Source organism: Peromyscus maniculatus, chromosome 2 (genome assembly GCF_049852395.1).
Source record: "Peromyscus maniculatus bairdii isolate BWxNUB_F1_BW_parent chromosome 2, HU_Pman_BW_mat_3.1, whole genome shotgun sequence".
NCBI lineage: Eukaryota > Metazoa > Chordata > Mammalia > Rodentia > Cricetidae > Peromyscus > Peromyscus maniculatus.
In genome coordinates, this window is record NC_134853.1 from 8,649,593 (window position 1) to 8,669,253 (window position 19,661).

Below are 19,661 nucleotides of genomic sequence, written 5' to 3' on the forward strand. Positions count from 1 at the left end.
AATGTTGCTATCAGATCACGTTAAAGCTCTCTCTGTCTCTCTATCATAACCTCACACATGAGGTAATTAATTAAAACACTGTTTATCTTAAGCAGAAGGCATGATATTCTAAAGGAGTAAGTGCATTTTCTATTCCTTTGTCCTTGTGATGGCTGTTCCTGGTCATGAATTTTACATACCCAGGAAGAGAGAACCTCAGTTGAACAATATAGACTATCAGACTGGCCTGTGCGTATGCCTGCAGGGGATTTGCTTCATTGGTGATTAATGGAGCAGGGCCATGCTGGGCAAATGGTCCTGGGTTGCATTAGGAGGCTATCTGAACAGAAGCAGTGAGTGAGTCAAGAAGCAACATTCTTCCATGGTCTTTGCCTCAATTCTTACTTCCAACATTCTGCCCAGGTTGTTGCCCTGGCCCAGCTTTCTTCGATATTCATTGTGTGATGTGGAGCTATAAGCCAAATAAACCCTTCCTTCTCCAAGTTGCTTTGGGTTGGTGTTTTATCACAGTAAAGGAAAAGCAAAGTAGAACAGTATCCGAGCTCAAAGCAGTCTGGCCTTAATGTTTGTTGTGCGTGGGAACTAGTGAAAGACTTTGAGTTGTTATGGTATCAGCAGAATGAAGTCATTCAGTGGAGGAGACATCTGGGCTCACCACTGGAATTGCCCTTTCCCTAATATTTTCATTCAGTTTTGCCTGATATTGATGTTGCTGCTCATTAAAAAAATATTTATAGTTCCATGTCAGTAAGATATAAAATGTGGACATGAACATCAGTGTCAACATAGTGCATATTACAGGGTGCCTTTGTTATTTGTAGATCTATATCTCAATAGAGAAAAAGGATGGACCCACAAATCCAGGCCTTTGAAGGCAAAAGATATACCAGCATTCATTTAATAAACATGAATGTGCTTTTCTTATTATTCATTTTCTTTCAGTGGTTGAAAACCAAACCTCAGGAAGATCGGTGAATATTGTCATTTTATTCAGATGTATTTTCTTGGAGTGAGGTCTTTACACAGACTGCCTCATTTACTCACAGTGATACCACATCTAACAGATGAGCTATTATTCTGGTTTTTATAAAGGAAGAATTCAAGTTCAAACAGCTTTAACAATCACTATAGTCTCTTATAGTCCCTTTTTCCTTTTGTAAAAATGGACATATTTTTTTTTTACCAGACAAGAGGGAAGTATGTGTGTTGAAAGACCCCCGGCTGAGATCTTTCTCCGGGAGAGACCCCAAACCCAAGGAACACACCGAAACCACAGATCAGATGCAAAAGCAAGAGGGTTTATTTAGACCAGGTACCTGGGGCGAAGTCTCTTGGAGGACTTGCGCCCTTTCCTAGGGCAAGGGGGACTTTTTATGGGATCCCAGGGGCAGAGGCGCGGTTACAGAAGCGAGAAGCATAGTTACAGGGTCCCTATTGGTTGTTTCAAAGAAGGCCAGGGTGAACTTGGGGTCATATGTGTGTGGCTGATTTGGCCTTGTCCAGGCCAGCTGCTTATTCCTCAAGGCCAGGGGCCCGCCATAAAATATCAACTGTCTTACTCCCAAGGCTGCTGACCACAGTTATCTCTCTCAAGGCTGGCCATAGCTATCTCTGTCAAGGCCGGGTAGCTGGCTATGGCTGTGAACTCCTGTTTTTCTGATTCCTGCAGAATGGCGTTTCTAAGGCCAAGTTATTGGGGGGGCATAACATCGGCCCAACGCCCCATATCCTCATAATGGAGCGGGGGTCTTTCATTCCCCCATTTTCTTTTGTACCAAATGAAATCTTTCATTTTAGGATGGAGAATAAGGGGTTAGCTCTATCTCTGACTGTCTGAGCCTCTGATATTGTTTGGTTAGGATCAAAGCCTGGGCAACAGAAACCTTATCCTTGATGAATTGCACCAATCTGTTGAGGATGTATGACCCAAACAATAAAATGAGCAGGAGGACGATTAGGGGGCCCATAATGGTGGAGACAAGGGTCATAAACCACGGTGACCTTTGGAACTATCTTTTAAATCATTTTTGTTGAGCATGGCTACTTGGAGCTGTCTGAATTGGCCGGTCTCCATAAGGGCTGCAGTCCCTGTATCTACCCCAGCAGCTATTTTGTTTATGGTAATTTTTTCCAGTAACAGGGCCAGCGTCAGGGAAACAGGCTCTCTGGTGATGTCCCTCCTTATGTCAGGAGGACTATTAGGGGGATCAAGGGGACCCCCGGGTGAGTCTTATCTTTAGTGGGTTTGGAGAGCGTTGAACTAGATGTCTCGGTGCCCTCAGCTTCGTCGGGTTCCTTGGCAGTCTTTACATGTGACGTGTGGACCCAAGCCGCTGTCCCGTCAACCTCGGCTCTAGGTTCCTGGATTGATGGCGTCGGACCTAGACAGAGTCCCCAATCTTGAATGGGTGAGGCATCACCGGGCGGTTCAGTTGCTCCCGGCAGGCAGGGGTTTTTGCACCGTCTTTTGCATCAATTGGAGGGCTAGTGGCAAAAGAGGAGATATCAGAGTAAAGGAAATTTACAATTGGTGGGGGAGCCCCATACATGATCTCGAACGGGGTTAGGCCATGAGGCCCAGGAGTGTTCCGGGCTCGGTAAAGGGCTAGGGGGAGTAGGAGCACCCAATCTCTAGTGCCAGTTGCAAGCGTTAATTTGGTTAAAGTCTCCTTAATGGTTTTATTTGCACGTTCTACCTGTCCTGAGCTCTGGGGGCTGTATGCACAATGAAGTTTCCAATCGATCCCCCGTAGCCTGGCCACCTCCTGACTTACCTGGGAGACGAAGGCGGGCCCATTGTCTGACCCCAATATCTGGGGTATTCCATACCTGGGAAAGATGTCATCTAGGAGTTTTTTGGTTACCACGTTAGCGGTCTTTTTTTCTTGGTAGGCAAGGCCTCTGTCCATCTATGATGTAAGCGTGTCGCTCGGGGCTTTATTTCGCCCCCATTTTCTTTGTTAGTTCCTGATCCTCCGGGCTTCCGCCATCCGGAGGGCCTGGGTCAGCGCGATCAGCTCTGCCTTTTGGGCCGATGTTCCAGGTGGCAGTGGTGAGGTCCAAACTATCTCCGATTCGGTGGTGACGGCTGCTCCAGTCCTCCGTTCTCTTTCTTGGAGGAAGCTGTTCCCATCCATGAACCAGGCAGCAGGGTTGCGGAGTTGAGGGAGACAACTGGTCTGCACACCATTCGATCTGAGGGCTGCTGGACCAGAGCTTTTACCGCATGGGAGGATAACACAGTTAATGGCTGTCCCAAAGTCAGTTTCCCTGCATCCTTGAGCAAAACAGCAATGGCTACCACATGTAGACAGGGGGGCGGGCCATCCTGCAGCTACCGGGCTTTCATGGCCCCAGTCTCTGTATCAACATTTCTTTTGCAAAGCCTGAGTTCTCGTCCACGAACAGTTTAAAGGGCTAGGACTTGTAGGGGGCTCCCTTTGGGTCCTGTCCAGATGTCAGCTGAACCTTTTTTTTTTTCTCGGTGGTCCTTTGATACCTCCTGTTACCTGTGGCCCCCTGGACCAAAGCTGTGCGGTCATTGAGAGAGCCTCCGGTATGGGTCAGGACTGAATGTTGAGCCCCGGTGTCCACTAGGAAGGTCACTGGCTGCCCCCTAATCTTGAGAGTTATCCTAGGTCGGGGGGAGGGGGTCTCCTGGCCTTGACCTCCCCAATCTTCCAGATTGAGGACCCTTGGCTTAGGTCTCCGAGACCCTTGAGGCTTTTTTTGATCAGTCACGAGCCCAATGTCCTCTCTGTTTACAGTAAGCACTTTGTCTTTGTCAAGCAGTGTTCTTTTTTTGATCTCCCGTCCTAACTTCCTAACTCCCTCTCTGACCTGTCCCTGAGACCTTACAGTGGCCAGGACTTTTTTGTTTGTTTTTTCTCTCCCTCTGTGTCTCTCTAAGTCCTTTTTTTAAAAACGCGCTGCCGGCGTCTCTTTCTGGTAACCTGAGCCCAATCGGTAGGGGGTTAGAGCCCCTGGAGACCCGCTAAGAGCAACTGGCCAGAGATGTAGGTGTTCCCTACCTTCGCTGCTTTGTCCCGCCTTCCTCGTAGGCGACCGGCAATTGGGGAGGAAGCAGGAACTCATCCTCCGCTGTTTGGGGGCCGCTGCAGGAGCCGCCGGTCCCTCCGGCGCTGTCGGGGGGGTTGTAACACTCGGGGCGGGGTGACTCGGCGTCCATGGGTGACGCCGCCCCCTAGTCACCTTCCCCATATTGGGCCGGAGCCGGTCGTGGCACATCGCTGTGGGTCGCCGGCCAGGGGGCGGTCCCTCGCCGACCCCATCCCCGGCCCCGCCTGCGTGTCCCTGCCACATCCCGTGTCCGCCTGCGCCGCCGCTGCCGACTGTGCCGCTCGGCCGCCCATCGCGCTATCCACCGCCCCTCCGAGCGAGCGGCTGTGGGGCGTTGCCGGGACCGAGGCCGCCTGCGCCGCCGCTGGCTCCCCGCCGCCCGGGTCCGGCTGGTCGCCGGCCCCGCCCCTGGCCCCGCCTGTGTCGCCGCGGCCTCCGCCGCCCGGGTCCGGCTGGTCGCCGGCCCCGCCCCTGGCCCCGCCTGTGCCGCCGCGGGCCTCCGCCGCCCGGGTCCCGGCCAGCCGCGCCGGGGGCCGCCGCGCGCGCGCGCGCGCCGCCGGAGGGCAGTTCCGAGCCCGAGTAGGCGCGGGTGCGGCCGTTGGCGGCGGGGCCACTCTGCTTGGTGCCCATGTCCGCGCCGCCCCGGGCCTCCGCGATCAGATTCCCCTGGTCTGCACCAGCTCCAAGTCCGCTGTTAGGCGCCACGCGGAAAACCACGGCCCGGCGGGGCGGACTCCTCCGCCCGCACGGGAGACATGGACAGCCGGGGAGAGCGGGGAGTGAGGGGAGCCCCCCCCAGCGCCGTCCCGGACCCCCGCGACCGCGCCGCGGCCGCGCGGACGGGAGGAGGCGCGGGGAGCTCCGGCACCCGCCGCCGCCACCGCCATCACCGCTGACGGCCTGCGGGGACTGGGCAGGGGGCGTCCCGGCGCCCTAGCTTCCCGGCAGCCCCGCCTGCGCGTTTCCTTTTCCCGCACCCGCCTGCAAGCCTGCCCGCGCGCCCGCCTGCGCCGGAGCAGCGGCCCGCGGGGAGAGGAAAAGACTTGCTGGTGTGGGGTTAGGGAGGAACAGGGAGTGGGAGGGATCCGCCGATCTGGCTTCCTCGGCTCCGGGATTCGGCGAGCGCTGCTGCCGCCGGGGGGCTGAGGGGAAGAGAAACGGCTTAACCCATGGGGGAGGTTCTGTTGTCAGGAGTCTCCACATGGCAATGTATGGGACCTGGTCCGGGTGGCCATGGGGACTGGAAGCAAAAACTTTTTTTTTTCCACCTGTGAAATAAGACTGAGGTTAAAGGTTTCCTGACGAGGCCATCCTACATCCATTTTAACCCAATCGGCCTCGCAAAGAGTGATCTATTTTTTTTTCTCTTGATTACGACTCCTTTGTTGTTGGCTCGTGTCTTTCTTTACGTCTGACCAGTGTTTAAGCATGAGGCTCAAGGGGGTGATGGCAGTCTGTCCCATGGTTGTTTTTAAGAGGAGAACGGTTAAACAGAAAACAAAAAAAAAAACGACAGACCAATATAAATAAGACTAAAACTCGCTGCGCGGCTTCGGTTCCAAACCGAAAGCAAAACCAGAAAAACCGTGCCCCCAGAGGGGTCTTCAGACCGTGCCACAGAGGGCACTTCAGATGAACCGTGGAACGTCTTCCAGGTTCCCAGATTCCCCTAGGACGTCTCCCAGGGTTCAGTGGCGAAGTCCAGACCCGTCGGTCCCCCCTTTCAGATCCACTGACACAGACAGATTATCAGACGCAGGCGCGGAGACAAACAAACAACATTTAACACTCAGACAAACAGACAACCCTCAGACTGGACAGGGATGACATAAATCAAGGCCGGCCGGCTTACCTCCTGATGGTGGGTCGGTGGTCCCAGGGAGGGGTCTCAATCCCCGTACGGGCCACCAAATGAAAGACCCCCGGCTGAGATCTTTCTCCGGGAGAGACCCCAAACCCAAGGAACACACCGAAACCACAGATCAGATGCAAAAGCAAGAGGGTTTATTTAGACCAGGTACCTGGGGCGAAGTCTCTTGGAGGACTTGCGCCCTTTCCTAGGGCAAGGGGGACTTTTTATGGGATCCCAGGGGCAGAGGCGCGGTTACAGAAGCGAGAAGCATAGTTACAGGGTCCCTATTGGTTGTTTCAAAGAAGGCCAGGGTGAACTTGGGGTCATATGTGTGTGGCTGATTTGGCCTTGTCCAGGCCAGCTGCTTATTCCTCAAGGCCAGGGGCCCGCCATAAAATATCAACTGTCTTACTCCCAAGGCTGCTGACCACAGTTATCTCTCTCAAGGCTGGCCATAGCTATCTCTGTCAAGGCCGGGTAGCTGGCTATGGCTGTGAACTCCTGTTTTTCTGATTCCTGCAGAATGGCGTTTCTAAGGCCAAGTTATTGGGGGGGCATAACATCGGCCCAACGCCCCATATCCTCATAATGGAGCGGGGGTCTTTCAGTGTGTGTGTATGTGTGTGTATGCTTAAAATATTCCTATAATTATATATCTGAAAAAACTCCAAATTTAAATATATTTGCTATCCATGTCTAAAATACTTCTTACATAGTCCATCTACTTTTTCTTCAGAAGCCAAACATATTCATTTGAGAGGATGCTTGGCCTCCAGATGGAGAAATAAATTTAACTTGCAGATGGAGAATCCTGGGGCTCGCAGACATTGTTGTGCATCTTACAAGAAAGTTCTAGGCATAAGAACCTCTTGGATCTCAAAGTTCATCCCTTAGCACAGGTACTGACCTGTGAAACATGGCATATTACATTAAGGAGAGTGCTGTGGGCAAGTTTCTCCAAGCTCTGTGATTTTCTGCCAAATCACTCAGAAGACATTAACCATGAGGCTTCTTGCTGCCTCAGATGGCAATACAATAAGAACATCAAAGGGAAAACATCACAGATACTATGTTATAACCAAGTAATGCCCAATGGAAAGAGATGTGTCGCAAAAGAAGACAAACCACACATACAATAATGTATTCTGTACATGTACAGCCTGTACACATGGGTGCACTTTAAGCATACCATCCCAACAACTTCATGTATACATTTTTCTGTTAGCTGCCTTATGGAAAACAAAGAATTGACTCATTATTTAAATATAGTAAATCTCTCCAGTGTATAACAGCAGCACTCAATGACAAGGGCATAAAAATAAAAAAAGGGTGGGCTTGTTCTTGGGGGCTTGTGGTATATTGTGGAAACATTGTTACAATAACATGGTGAAAAACAAGAGATAGTTTCTTAATCTGAGAGGGGGTATGTCATGGAAAACCCTCTGGAGGAGGTAACATTTGCCCCATGTCTTGAAAATCAAGCAGTTGTTGAGCAAAAGGAAATAGAAAAAGTATAGATCCCACCAGGATCCACTATAAATAAGCCAAGTTCTAGAAACAGTGGTGTGTGCACAATGGAGTTGTTGCAACATGAAAGAAAAGTCTCTTTTATCCACTCTTTCACTTTCTGTGTGTTTAGTTAACCGTGGTCAAACAAGTCCTAATATATTACATGGAAATATACAGAAATCAACAATTCTTAGTTTTAGATAACTTCTATTATAGTATATTATTATAATTCTTATATTTTACTATTAGCTATTACTGTTGCTCTACTTAACTTAAAATTAAAACACAGAAATATGCATGTGTGTCTGTATGAAAAGCATTTCATGATATAGCTTTCCATATCTAGCTGTCTATATCATCTATCATCCATCTATCTACCTAGCTATACACATTTCACGTATCCCAAAATCCACTGAGTATTTTGAGTCATATCCCCTGTAGATAGGAGATAGTTTTCAGACAGTGACTTGGACTAAAAGGGAAGGTGGAGAGGATCTTGTAGGACTGACTAGGTTTTACTTTCAATAACAAGGAGCCTTTGAAGGTTTAAGACCGGTGGCAAGGCCAAGTCTGTATCTTAATAGATGGTTTTTGTAGCTATTTGGTGAGTGGTTTTCAGATGGTCAGCGCCAGAGGTTGGGCCAATGTTAATGGCCTTAAGAGAGACACATACCACGGAAGGCAAGGGATTTAGCTCTGTACCTTGGTGCTGGGGACTGGGTCATGGCAGAGGGTAGAAGCAGTGTCTAGGAGATATAATGTCCAGACTTCTGTAGATGCATGAAGATGTGAGGATCAGGTGCTCTCAGACTTTGGCTTGGGTGACTGGGGTAGGTGTGGGCATGAGGAAGGTCATCAAACTGAAACGGGTGGTGTGGACAGGACCTGACTGGGTAGGTTAGAGGTGTAGCCGGTAGAACTGTGCCGAGGTTTTCTCTCTGAGGCCTTCGTCAGCACGGGTAGTTTTCAGCAACTTGAGCAAAAGGACTGGGGTGGCACAGTTGGGTCTCGTCAACTTACAGATGTGCACAAGTGAACACACAACTTCCTCTGTGAGCCTAACTATGTTGCTTCCCCTCTTTCTTATCTCCTACAACATAGACTTATACCTGTAGAAGAATGACCATCAATAACATACCTGGTTGTAACAGCTTAAGGACCCAGTAGGACAGGCCACACTGTGGGATGTGGGAGAACTGTGAATAACCAAATGCTGTTGCTTTGTTTCCAGCTGCCATGGAGATGCCTGCTCCCGAGGAGTCCTGCCGCAGCTGACCTCCTCTTTAAGGACCCTGGCTCTGTGGTTCTGTCCAGTTCAAAATGGCAGAAAAGGCTCCACCTGGCTTGAACAGGAAGACGTCCAGGTCGACACTTTCTCTTCCTCCAGAACCTGTGGACATTATTCGAAGCAAAACGTGCTCTCGGAGAGTTAAGATCAACGTGGGGGGCCTTAACCACGAAGTCCTGTGGAGAACTCTGGATAGGCTACCCAGGACACGCTTGGGGAAGCTTCGAGACTGCAACACGCACGAGAGCCTCCTGGAGGTATGCGATGACTACAATCTTAACGAGAATGAGTATTTCTTCGACCGACATCCTGGAGCTTTCACGTCTATTCTAAACTTCTACCGGACAGGAAAGCTCCACATGATGGAAGAAATGTGTGCACTCTCTTTTGGCCAAGAGCTTGATTACTGGGGCATCGATGAGATCTACTTAGAATCGTGCTGCCAAGCCAGATACCATCAGAAGAAAGAGCAGATGAATGAAGAACTGAGGCGGGAGGCAGAGACCATGCGTGAGCGGGAGGGAGAGGAATTTGATAACACCTGCTGCCCTGAGAAAAGGAAGAAACTTTGGGACTTGCTGGAGAAACCGAATTCCTCCGTGGCTGCAAAGGTATGGAAAGCATGGTCTTGGGTCACCTGTGTAGTCAGAAAAGGTGGAGTGCTCATGTTCCACTGAGTGCCGTTTTCTTCATTGCTGTGGTAAGACAGAACAAAACGTGGCTGCACAGTACCGTATGTAGGCAGATGTCGTCATTTTTCCTGTGGGATGTAATAAAATGGTGCTAGTCCTTGAGAAATATTATTGTCTGTAGGGACAGGCGTGCATCTTAAGGTAGGGTTCTGATTTCCATGGTGTGGTGCCTTGGAGGTGGAGAAAGAAACCATAACTGAGACCCAAAGTCAGAGTCTTGTAGACCCGGACATACACTTCATCTTTGGTCAAGAAGGTGCTGTTATTAGAAGTAGCGAAAGTGCTTCCTGGCCTGGTTCAGTGGAAGATCAGGAAAAGAGAAGCTAGCATGGCCCAGAGGACTGAGGGGTCATATACAGGAGAAGGGAACCATCTTAAAAAGCTGTGTAACACGTGGGCCAGTGCTCACAACGCACCCACTGACCTGTCCTGTGAGGTCTTCTGTCATAGAGCTGTTTTTAAACTACTGATGCATGTTTCTTTTATAAAACTGGTATATGATCATGTCTCAGAGTTTATAAAGTATTTGCTTAAAATGAAAGCAAACTCATGTTTTTCATTGTGCCTGCATATATAGCCAAATCCGAATTAGTTTTCTGTCACTGATTTTTGTGTTTGGTTATAATGCATGATTCTGTTTGTCTAATTTTATCTAGAGCATCAAGAGTGAGTGAAAGCCAATTTCCAAGCCATATATTTAATTCTATATTGCAATAGGAATGATACAGAAAACATCAAGTTGCCTTTAGCTGCAGGAGCATAACATCAATGGTTTGCTCCTGGTAGATGACATGGAGTGGGATAGATAGGGGGAATGCCATCATATGGGACTTTCTGGTTGCTCTTTCATCTTAAAATTTCTTCCTCTGTAAATGCTAATGGCTGCAGAATTAAAACAGAACATATGAGCCTTTTGACCTGAAATGAACCTTCTACAGGATCACCGGCAGCATAAATAATGACAGCAGCTGATGCAGATGATGAGCGTGTTGGTTCTCACGGCATTTGGTTTACCTGAGTTGGTTTCTGATTGACTTCCAAAAGCATTTTATTTTCTGGGCAGGATGTGTACTTTAAATTTAAAAAAAAAAAATGTCTTTCCTTTACACACAATGAAGAAACATACCGTGATGGTGACTGCACAATGTCACTTGCTCTTCTTTCCTTTTTTTAGTGACAAATCTTTGGTTTGCTCTTGCTTGTCCTGTATGTAGGAGGGAGACGTGTCACCTGTGTGGAGATTTGTTGGGAAAGGTGATTGCCTTCCCCTGGGTTGAGTGTTCAGTTACATATTTGAGTTCCTACTGAAAATATGGGGTGGATTTTGAAAGTGAATAAAGTAGACTATAGATTTAAGTTAGTATTGTGGGAGTTAAAAATTAACTTTAAAGAAAGACTTTCAGCAACAGAGGAAAAAGTTAGGTTTACACTAAAAGTTCAAGAAGGAGTTTAATCAAGTATGTAAAATCAAGCAGGTGGATCAAGAAAACTTGAAGTTGATATCATTGATTTGATCATAACATTATCGATACACATCTAACGTGGAATGCTAGTGGAGAAGATATTTGAAATATATGTTTTTTCCTTCTTGAAGAAGGTAGTGCTAGACTAGGGTCAGTAACATGTTTTCCAGACAAGGGAGTATATTTGACTTCTAAAGTTTGGAAACAGTACCTATTTCTTGATCTCTAGGAAGATAATGGCTTATCATAATATACCATTTTTACCCTATATATCAACAATTATTTAAGCTTGCTTTGTATAGATATGTGCTTAAAACAATATGCAAAAGCTATGTACACTGTCCTTCAATTTTTATGTTGTTATCAATAGTAAATTTGTCTCCACATATTAATGAGGAAGAGTGATTTTGCTACCTTAAGGACAGTCATAAAGCATTTATGTTTAATTCAATGTCCACATTTCCTCTCTGTTTCAATAGTGAAATATTATGAAACTGTTTATGTCTGATTCCGTAGTATTTTAATGAAAGTGTTCCTCTTTTGTCTGAACTTTGAGACTTTTTAAAACAAGCTTTGCATGATGCTCAATGTGAACCTATGTCTTCTTCCACATGTTTAAAAAGCAATAAAACTTGTTCTTTTCCTAGAGGGATTTTGGGAATGAGAGGGCCCATTCAGCTATGTGTGAATAGCATTTTTTTGTAACTTAATAATAAGTAGTTGCGTTACATCTGCAGTGGAATGACACTCCAGTCCTCACTATATATTTCGGTTATGAATACATTGGGTTCTTTATGTGTATGAAACTCGTGTGGAAATTGCTAGAGTTGCTGTGTTCTTAGGAGGCCTAGGAGGTGGAGATCTGTGGTCCAGGTGTCTGTTGACCTTTCTTTCCCAACCATTGCTGCTTTTGTTAGTTGAACTCATGTTCCACATGCACTATAGCTTAAAGCAGAAACTTGTGAAAATGCTCCCTTCTTCCCAGAATTTACAATCTGGCCTTTTATCTCAGGAATTTCATACCACTGAAAATACTGGGATTTTCCTCTTATAATTTCTCTATATTTTCTGATTTTTCTGTAATAAAATACAGCTGGGCATGTTGCTGCATAGCTATAATCCTAGCACTCAGAATGAAGAGGCAGGAAGATTGCTGGCAGTTAAAATCAACCTAGGCTGTATATCTAGTTCCAGATCAGCCCATGCTATGTACTGAGACCTTGTCTCAGAAAACAGAAACAAACAAATGAAAAAAAAAAATAAAAGAATGTTTTGAGATTATTTGCCATTCCAACCATACTCCTAGTGTGGAAGGAAAAGATTTTTATCAGACTACTCATAATAAGTTAACTATCTACTCACTGGTATATAATGCATATTTGATAATTTAGTAGCAATTGCTCAGCCATGCTATGTGTATCCATTTTGATGCACATACTCACGACTGACCTGCTCTACTTCATGTTTGGATAGGATCCTGTCGGTAAGAATTGGACCCTTAGAGAAGAGGCTCTCCAGTATCACATAAAGAACTACATTGCCAAATAACTTTCAGGTGTATTAGAACAACAACAACAACAAAGGCAGAACAGGGCACAGGAACACAATCTATTTGAAACATCAGTATTTGACTAATTAGCTTCTGTGCACATGCACAGAAGATGGTGAACTGTAATTGTACTTTTTATAAAAATCTGAAAGGACTGGTAGAAATAGTGTCTCTGGGTTTCAGACACGGCTCAGTGGTAGGTGCTTGAATAGTATGTGTAAGGGTGTTAAATCTTAGCACTGCAGTCAAGGGAAATGTCTTTATCAGTTTTTAGTGGTATGGTATGACCTATGATCTGGTATTGCAGCCTGAGTTTACATTTGCAAGGCGGGCTTTGTCTTTTTCCAGCATGTCAGTCTATCTTAGGACCTATATTCACCTTCAGGTAGAGATACTGCCCTGAGTTAAAATGACAGGCTGTTTGTCAATGATGGGTCCAGCTACATGGCCTGGAAAATGACTAGGACACCTCTCTGAATACATGTGAGAGGGGATTATTGGCTCTGTTATGTTTTCATAGGACTGTGAAAAGCCAAGGGCCAGAATTAACTCAATGTCAGTTCCCTAGGCAGTGGATTGGAATTAGATTTGAGCCTGTACCTCTTCCAGACTGGAACAATTTAGTCTATTTCCAGATTTGAAGCATTTTTCTCTCTTTATTTGGCCTTTTCCAAGGGAGCTGCAATAGCCATTTCCTATAAATATCACTGACAGGGACTTCAATGTAAGGGATGTTTAGAAGATCTGAGGAAAATACTTCTTGTCCCCTGTAGTACCCTCAGGCTTGAGGTAGAGAACAGAGGCACACAGCTGCCTACATTCTGAAGTAGACTAACTCACTGCATACCACACAAGGCCACACTCTGGATGTCTAACGACAGCTGTGGACTAAGGACATCAGCTCAGTGTCCACAGCATTGCCTCAGCCTGGGCACAGGTAGAAATGACTCCAGAATAGTGCCTGGCAGCAAACTGATCTCAGAATGAGGCAACACAGAGAACCAGGGTTCCAAGCAGCCCTGACCTGGGAAGAGCTGAACACAGAAATACATTTCTGTTCAGTGGAACCAGACAGTGGGAGCCGTGCAGCAGCCTTGTCAGACATGGCGCAGAGTCAGGAGTGGACACTAGATCTTGTCTGCTTCCTCTTCAGTTCCTTCATTTGCCATGGCTGACCTGCTTCATACACGTTCCCCACTATTCTTGAGTTTTTCTTCCTTCCCCTTCTCCTCTCCTCACTTTTGAAATCCTGGGCCCCCTCCTCCTCCTCCTGACCCTCTTCCTTCCCTTCTTATTCTTTCTCATCTTCTTCCTCCTCTGCCTCTGTCCTTCACAAACAGCCTCTTTGTCCTAAATGACTCTTCACCCTCATTCTCTTCCTCCCTTCTTCTTCTTCCTCCTCTTCCCTCTCCTCTACTCAGTTCTCCCATCTTTCATGCTTAGGAAGTAGCTGTATAGCTTAAGGGAAGTGGAGGTGATTAACCAGAAAAATGTTTTCTCAACAAGTTTTTATTAATAGCTACCTAACAAGAAAAATTAAATTTTCCCTTTAAAAAAAGGAAGAAACCAAACAACAAAGAATAAGACAGAATAACATTTTTTTAAAGTGGAGCTTGAAATGCTGCAAATGGTCGTCTTGTCTAAGTCTCTTCAGCCTTTCCCATTAGCACTAGCTTTTCTCCCCTTCCAGCGATTATTTTTTCCATTGAAGTTGCAGGGATCTGGGAAAAGGATATGAATCCATGCCCCTGCCTTTGACTCCTTCTGTCCATACTCTACATGGCCATCGGGTAGCATGGCCCAGCACAGCACCTAAAGCAAGCCTGGACTTCCTACTCCCTGGAGACCCAGGGTCAATGTCAGGAGCTTCCCGCTGTTGGGTTGCTCTGTATGCAATAGCACACACCCTCCTTTATCCCACTGTGTGGGCCTTTAATGTCACAAAAACAGTAAAGAGAAAATACATCAAAAGAAACAAAAACCCTTTGAGCTCATCAAGGAGAAAGAATATATAGCATTCAAATTCTTTTTATAGTATCTGGATCAATTATTCTAATGCTTTGAAAGAAAAAACCTACTAGAATAGAACCACAGGTGATTTCTGCTTAGTTCAAGAATGGAACTGTCACATGTTGACTTGTGGGTCTGTACAGGGCCAAGCTCTGCCATATGACAGTCTTCATCTAACTCTGTGATGCCTCTCTTTATGATCAAAACCAAGTGACAATAAACATTCACATAATGACAGACTCAAAAGATGATGGTGCAGTGTGAGCACACACAGAGAAATCTGCCTGCATCTATGCAGCTTTGTGAAGTAGACAGGTTGGTAATTCTTAACTAGGATTGACAGTTGACTAATAACCGTGCCAGTGGCTGCTTTGGTGTTCCTCAGTCTCCTCTCTCCTTTTCTTTCCAAATCTTCTCTCTTCTCTTTCTTCACTCACATTTTTCAAAGTAAGCCAGTCTGTGTTCTCTGGTACTATACCATAAGAGTTCAGAGGTGCCAACAGGAGATGGGAGATTGAACACAATGTGGCCAAGCTGTGGAGGATGAACTTGGAGGCTGATTTAAAAAAAAAAAAAAAAAAAAAAGCTTCATCCATGCAGACAGAGTAGTCAAAATCCCAGCTTAAAAATATAGATAAAAAGAAAGCAGATTAGATAGAAAATAACAGAATTTTGGTTCAAATATCTCAAATATTCCATTCCTTATGGTCTCATGGTCTTTTTCTAAATTCCACTTCTCTGTTTTTCCAGAAAGGCTGCTGTGAAAGGCTCCTCTGCTCCACTTGATCACATTTGATCAGGATGAGAAAAGCAGGCAAATAGGAGGAACCCACAAGCTCAGTGTAAGCCTAACTTGACGGAGGTGTGAGAATAGAGTCTGCTTATTTGTTGCTTTGGCTGTTACTTCAATCTAATTATTAGTAACTTCTTTTTGCATGTGAAGACATCTCTCTTTACACTGTGACTTGTGATCACCCTCAACTACTCCCCCACCCCGTGCCACGGAGCAGGGACTTGAACTCGGGTCTTGCTGCTTGCCAAGAATCTACCCTGTACCCAGGAATGTTTGTGAAAAAAGAAAAATCTAAGAATTACTCATTTTTCATTTGTTTGTTTGTTTGGTTGGTTGGTTAGATGTTTGTGGTTGTTTTAAAGAGATCCAGTCCTAACATGCCAACAGCTTTTCATCTCTTTAAAAGACAAAACAAAGAGAAAGCATTTATGCTTCTTTCAAACTTGATTTTAAACATCAGTAAGTGATTATCGTTCTCAAATTTAATCTAAAAACCCAAGAAGCTTTTTCTACACTGCCTAATATTATCAAAAGCCAGAATGCATTTGCAATATTTAAATGCCAAGGCTTTGAAACCCCAAGTAATAGCAGATTTGTTTTATTCCAATAAGAGCCTTTGTGAAGTGAATGAGCTGCTATTTTAAGTCAGCCTAAGTATTGTGAAAAATGGTCACAATATTGAACACTCTCCACTTTGGAAGATTCTGGAAGGGTTTAAACAATATGTTTTGATTAACCACTCTTACTGGAGCTTGATCCCCCATTAAAATGGGAAGAAGAAACCAAACCCTTCAAATGCTAAGAGCTTAAAAGGAAATTCCAGTTGAATGTTCAGAGAGCTTACCCATCTTATTTGTGTTCAAGAATTTGTTTTCTAGTGGAATAATGCCTTGAGAGCCTGGCTGATAGATGAATGAAGCTGCTTTGATTCATTGAGGAGATGGCTAGAAATTGCCTTTTTCATTTTTGTTCATATTTTCATGGTTTAGCTTTGTCTACAGCACGTCACAGAAAACACATCATTTTTTTTTTCAAAACTGATAGACTGGTATACATGGAATGGCATAGAACAGTGACAGTCACACTGACGTATAATATGATATAGATGCAGCAGTTAATTCACCTAGAACTGAACGCCGGCAAAGGCTGATTTGAATGTCATTGGTTTGTTCCCTTTAATGATCCACTTTTAAGTTTGGCAGAAATATCAAGCATGTGGCAAAAAAGAAATCTCTTCCAAGAGGATACATTAATACAACCATTATGGAACTTCAAGCTTTAAATATAAAGTATTGACTGTCTTATTGAATATTACAATAAGTAGTACACAAATTCAATCATCAAAAAGAAAAGGTTTTAGATGTCTTATTCATGTTTGATTCGTCTGCACTTCCAAACTGTTCCACAAAAGACAGCTCACTAAAAATCCATGCACTAATGACTCAAATAAAGTAACAATAAAAAAAACCAAAGCAAAAAATAGAAATGGAAAGATATTTTTTAAATTGCCATAGTAACACTAGAGAATATTTTGTTTTCTGCAAAATGCTGTGCCTAATTTTAGGGAAATATTACAATCTTAGCATTTTAAATAGCCTTTAATATTCATAAATAAAATTTGTGCTCATGATTGGAAGAACTTGCCTCTCTGGCCTTAGTGAATGTCACTAAATGGTCCAAAAGAAGATCCATTCAGCTGGGCGGTGGTGGCACACGCCTTTAATCCCAGCACTCAGGAGGCAGAGCCAGGCGGATCTCTGTGAGTTCAAGGCCAGTCTGGGCTACCAAGTGAGTTCCAGGAAAGGTGTAAAGCTACACAGAGAAACCCTGTCTAAAAAAACAAAAAAACAAACAAACAAAAAAGAAGATCCATTCATAATACAGACACCATCTGTGTACCATTTTGAACTGGATTTTTTTTCTGATAAAACATGCTTTCAAAAATAATTAACAGTCAATTATAGAATTATTACTTGAATTAAAAACCTATTTTAATGAAATCATAGCTACATAGGTGTAAAAGAGCTGACAAAGTATAATTCATGAGGTAGATTTTTGTTTCTAGCAATGAATTAGCATTGCTGATTTTATTTCAATTGAGAGTAAGTGCAGAGTTCCTTGACATTCAACAGTTTTAATGTGCTGAGCCATTAATCTGAACTGTATGTAATGTAAATTGAGATTAGGCATGCCAGTGACTGAGAGAATTTAGCTGGCCACAGAGCTTAACGTGTTTGAGGCTTTCTCTTCTTTGTATGAATTAATAAATTAATATTTTATGTTATATATGAAAGGGGCAATTCTATACAATAAGAGATTTATAAACATCTCATGAAACATTTATCATTAGGAATAACTTAGACAGGCATGGGAGCATGCTTGTAATCTTAGAACTTGAGGGGTTGAGGCAAGAAGATTGCATGTTCAAAGGTAACCTGGTCTCTACAGTAAGACGCTGCTTCAAGATAAATAAATCGGTATTAAGTAGGAGATACACACACACACACACACACACACACACACACACACACACACACACCTACTCACTTAGGTAGTCTAAGGTTTGATAGGGGCTTTCTCAATCCATCAGGAAATGTTCTTGCTTATCAATAGCCTGAAACGAAGCTGTTCCTGTATGAGCAGAGATATCCTCAACATCAAGCATGTTCCATACAGCATGTGGGGAGCAGCACTTCCTGTGCCTATCAAGAGTATATACCACCTCCTCCTTCTTTCTCTTCCCCCATGTCTCCTGAACTAGAGTTGAAGATGGCTTTGTATCTCAGAATCAGAATTTAAGGACTTAATAATGAGGTATCTCTGTGAGTGCATTGCCAGCCTAACTAGACATAACCATTCTAGTATAAAGAAAATAGCTGGCCATGGACTAACAGAGAACTACAGTAACAGATACAGAGGTGGATCATGGGAAAGAGGAAGATGTTTGCTTTCGTCTTGATGAAGATGTTCTAGGAGGCACTGAAAGCTAACATCACAACCATTCCATACTTGGCATCTGTGTACCATTCATATTTGACTGTGTATATGTCTATATTTAAGTTGACTTCTTAAAATACATAAATTAAGTAGAGGTTACTTACACTCTCTCTCCCTAAGTCACCCTTTTATTGTTTTTATTAACCCTGAAGTAAAGGAGATCCTCTGGATATCCCCAAGGACAAGTCACTGAAGTAGATATATCTGTCCAGATGCATACACACTGCCACTTCTCCATCTAAGCATGTTATAATATAAAGAATGCCCCTGCATGAAAATGCAGTGAACTGGAACATATATTTGTTAATTTAGTGTAGATTCAACTTTGTCATCCAAATAAGACATTCAGCCCATTCAGAACATAACCTCCTGTGATAATCCGATCAAGCATGAAAATCCATGAGAAGTGCTCTATTATCCAAGAATAGAAAGATGAAGTGTTTTTATTAGTCTCCCAGGGTTTTGTTTCAGGATGTTGGAGGTCATTGCTACCCTGAGTGTCATGATTTAACTTGTGTCTCATTGAGTCATTCCTGATGCAACCACAAGTGTTGAATGTCATCCTAAATAGATGACACTCAAGCCTATGCCACTGCAGTACCAAGGGCAACCAAGTGATCTCAGCACAGCATCCTTTCCTGAAACCTACCTCAGGGTATTTGCATATGAGAGGAAGGACTTCTGACCACTGCTATAACTCTAAGTCAATATAAAACCTCGAATACAGCATGGATATTGAACTGCAGTTGTCCTGGCTGGTGACATCCAGCGTGTGTCCTCAACCCAATTTTCAGCTAGGAACTTCTTTTTTTAACATTGAGGTTTTAGTTTGCATTTCTAAATGGCATTCCTCTTTAGCAATGATTTGTGTGGGATTATCTGACTTGTTTTTGGGTGTCAGAGCAGGGCGTTTCAACCAGAACTTGGTTGAATTAAGAAATAAATCAGTGCCACTGTCTATGACAAATTTCTATGACCAGATTTGTGCTGTGACTGACTCACTTCATTCACACAGTGAGAATTTATGCTCTGGGAAGCTAGCAGAGGTCCTGCACGGTACCCTCAAGGTGAGGAATCTCTGAGGTTTCAGTGCATGTTTTGGTGTACAAGCAGACAAACATCGGCAAGAAGTGTTGCTGTTCAACTGCTGATAATTTGCGGTGCCACAGATGGAATGAACTGCATACTCAAAGAATAAAGATAAGAATGAGCAGGCTAGGAAACAGGAAACAGTGCATTTGCCATTTCACATTGACTCTGTAAAAATCTAGCACATTTTATTATATTTCTTAAATGAATTCTGCAGGTGTGAAAATTATTGCATTACATAAGGAAAGTAATTGCATTATGAGTAATATTACAATTGAGAGCAAAAAAATCTGTTTTTTAGTACTGGTCTTTATTTTTCCATCTCTAGCACAGGAGCCA

The 19,661-nt window shown here is 44.3% G+C and overlaps 3 protein-coding genes across 3 annotated transcripts in view; 1 reads left to right on the top strand and 2 right to left on the bottom strand.

Annotated features, from left to right (window-relative positions):
• Kcnb2 (potassium voltage-gated channel subfamily B member 2) overlaps positions 1 to 19,661 on the top strand; it is a 427,594-nt gene that overhangs the window by 22,449 nt on the left and 385,484 nt on the right. Inside the window, exon 2 of the mRNA XM_006974707.4 lies at positions 8,673 to 9,340. Within this exon, the coding sequence (XP_006974769.1) occupies positions 8,762 to 9,340 (579 nt within the window). The 5' untranslated portion in view covers positions 8,673 to 8,761. The remainder of the gene's footprint in view (positions 1 to 8,672; positions 9,341 to 19,661) is intronic.
• On the bottom strand, positions 1,278 to 4,206 carry LOC143271792 (uncharacterized). Its single transcript, XM_076563751.1, has 2 exons — positions 4,032 to 4,206; positions 1,278 to 3,216 (listed from the first exon to the last, which is right to left on the bottom strand). The coding sequence occupies exons 1-2, from the start codon at positions 4,187 to 4,189 to the stop codon at positions 2,961 to 2,963; spliced, it is 414 nt and encodes a 137-aa protein (XP_076419866.1). The 5' UTR covers positions 4,190 to 4,206; the 3' UTR covers positions 1,278 to 2,960.
• On the bottom strand, positions 1,278 to 4,710 carry LOC143271615 (uncharacterized). The gene is made up of 3 exons (XM_076563467.1): positions 4,656 to 4,710; positions 4,213 to 4,561; positions 1,278 to 2,484 (listed from the first exon to the last, which is right to left on the bottom strand). The coding sequence occupies exons 1-3, from the start codon at positions 4,708 to 4,710 to the stop codon at positions 2,382 to 2,384; spliced, it is 507 nt and encodes a 168-aa protein (XP_076419582.1). The 3' UTR covers positions 1,278 to 2,381.

Excerpts from the sequence above, each read along its gene's own strand:
- LOC143271615 (XM_076563467.1), bottom strand. The coding sequence starts at position 4,710 with ATGGGCACCAAGCAGAGTGGCCCCGCCGCCAACGGCCGCACCCGCGCC. Across the intron at positions 4,562-4,655 it reads CCGCACCCGCGCCTACTCGG|GCGGGGCCAGGGGCGGGGCC; the intron begins GCTCGGAACTGC and ends GCGGCGGCACAG. Across the intron at positions 2,485-4,212 it reads TCCGGCCCAATATGGGGAAG|CCCTCCAATTGATGCAAAAG; the intron begins GTGACTAGGGGG and ends TTTTGCCACTAG.
- LOC143271792 (XM_076563751.1), bottom strand. The coding sequence starts at position 4,189 with ATGGACGCCGAGTCACCCCGCCCCGAGTGTTACAACCCCCCCGACAGC. Across the intron at positions 3,217-4,031 it reads GGCGGGACAAAGCAGCGAAG|CTCTGGTCCAGCAGCCCTCA; the intron begins GTAGGGAACACC and ends ATGCGGTAAAAG.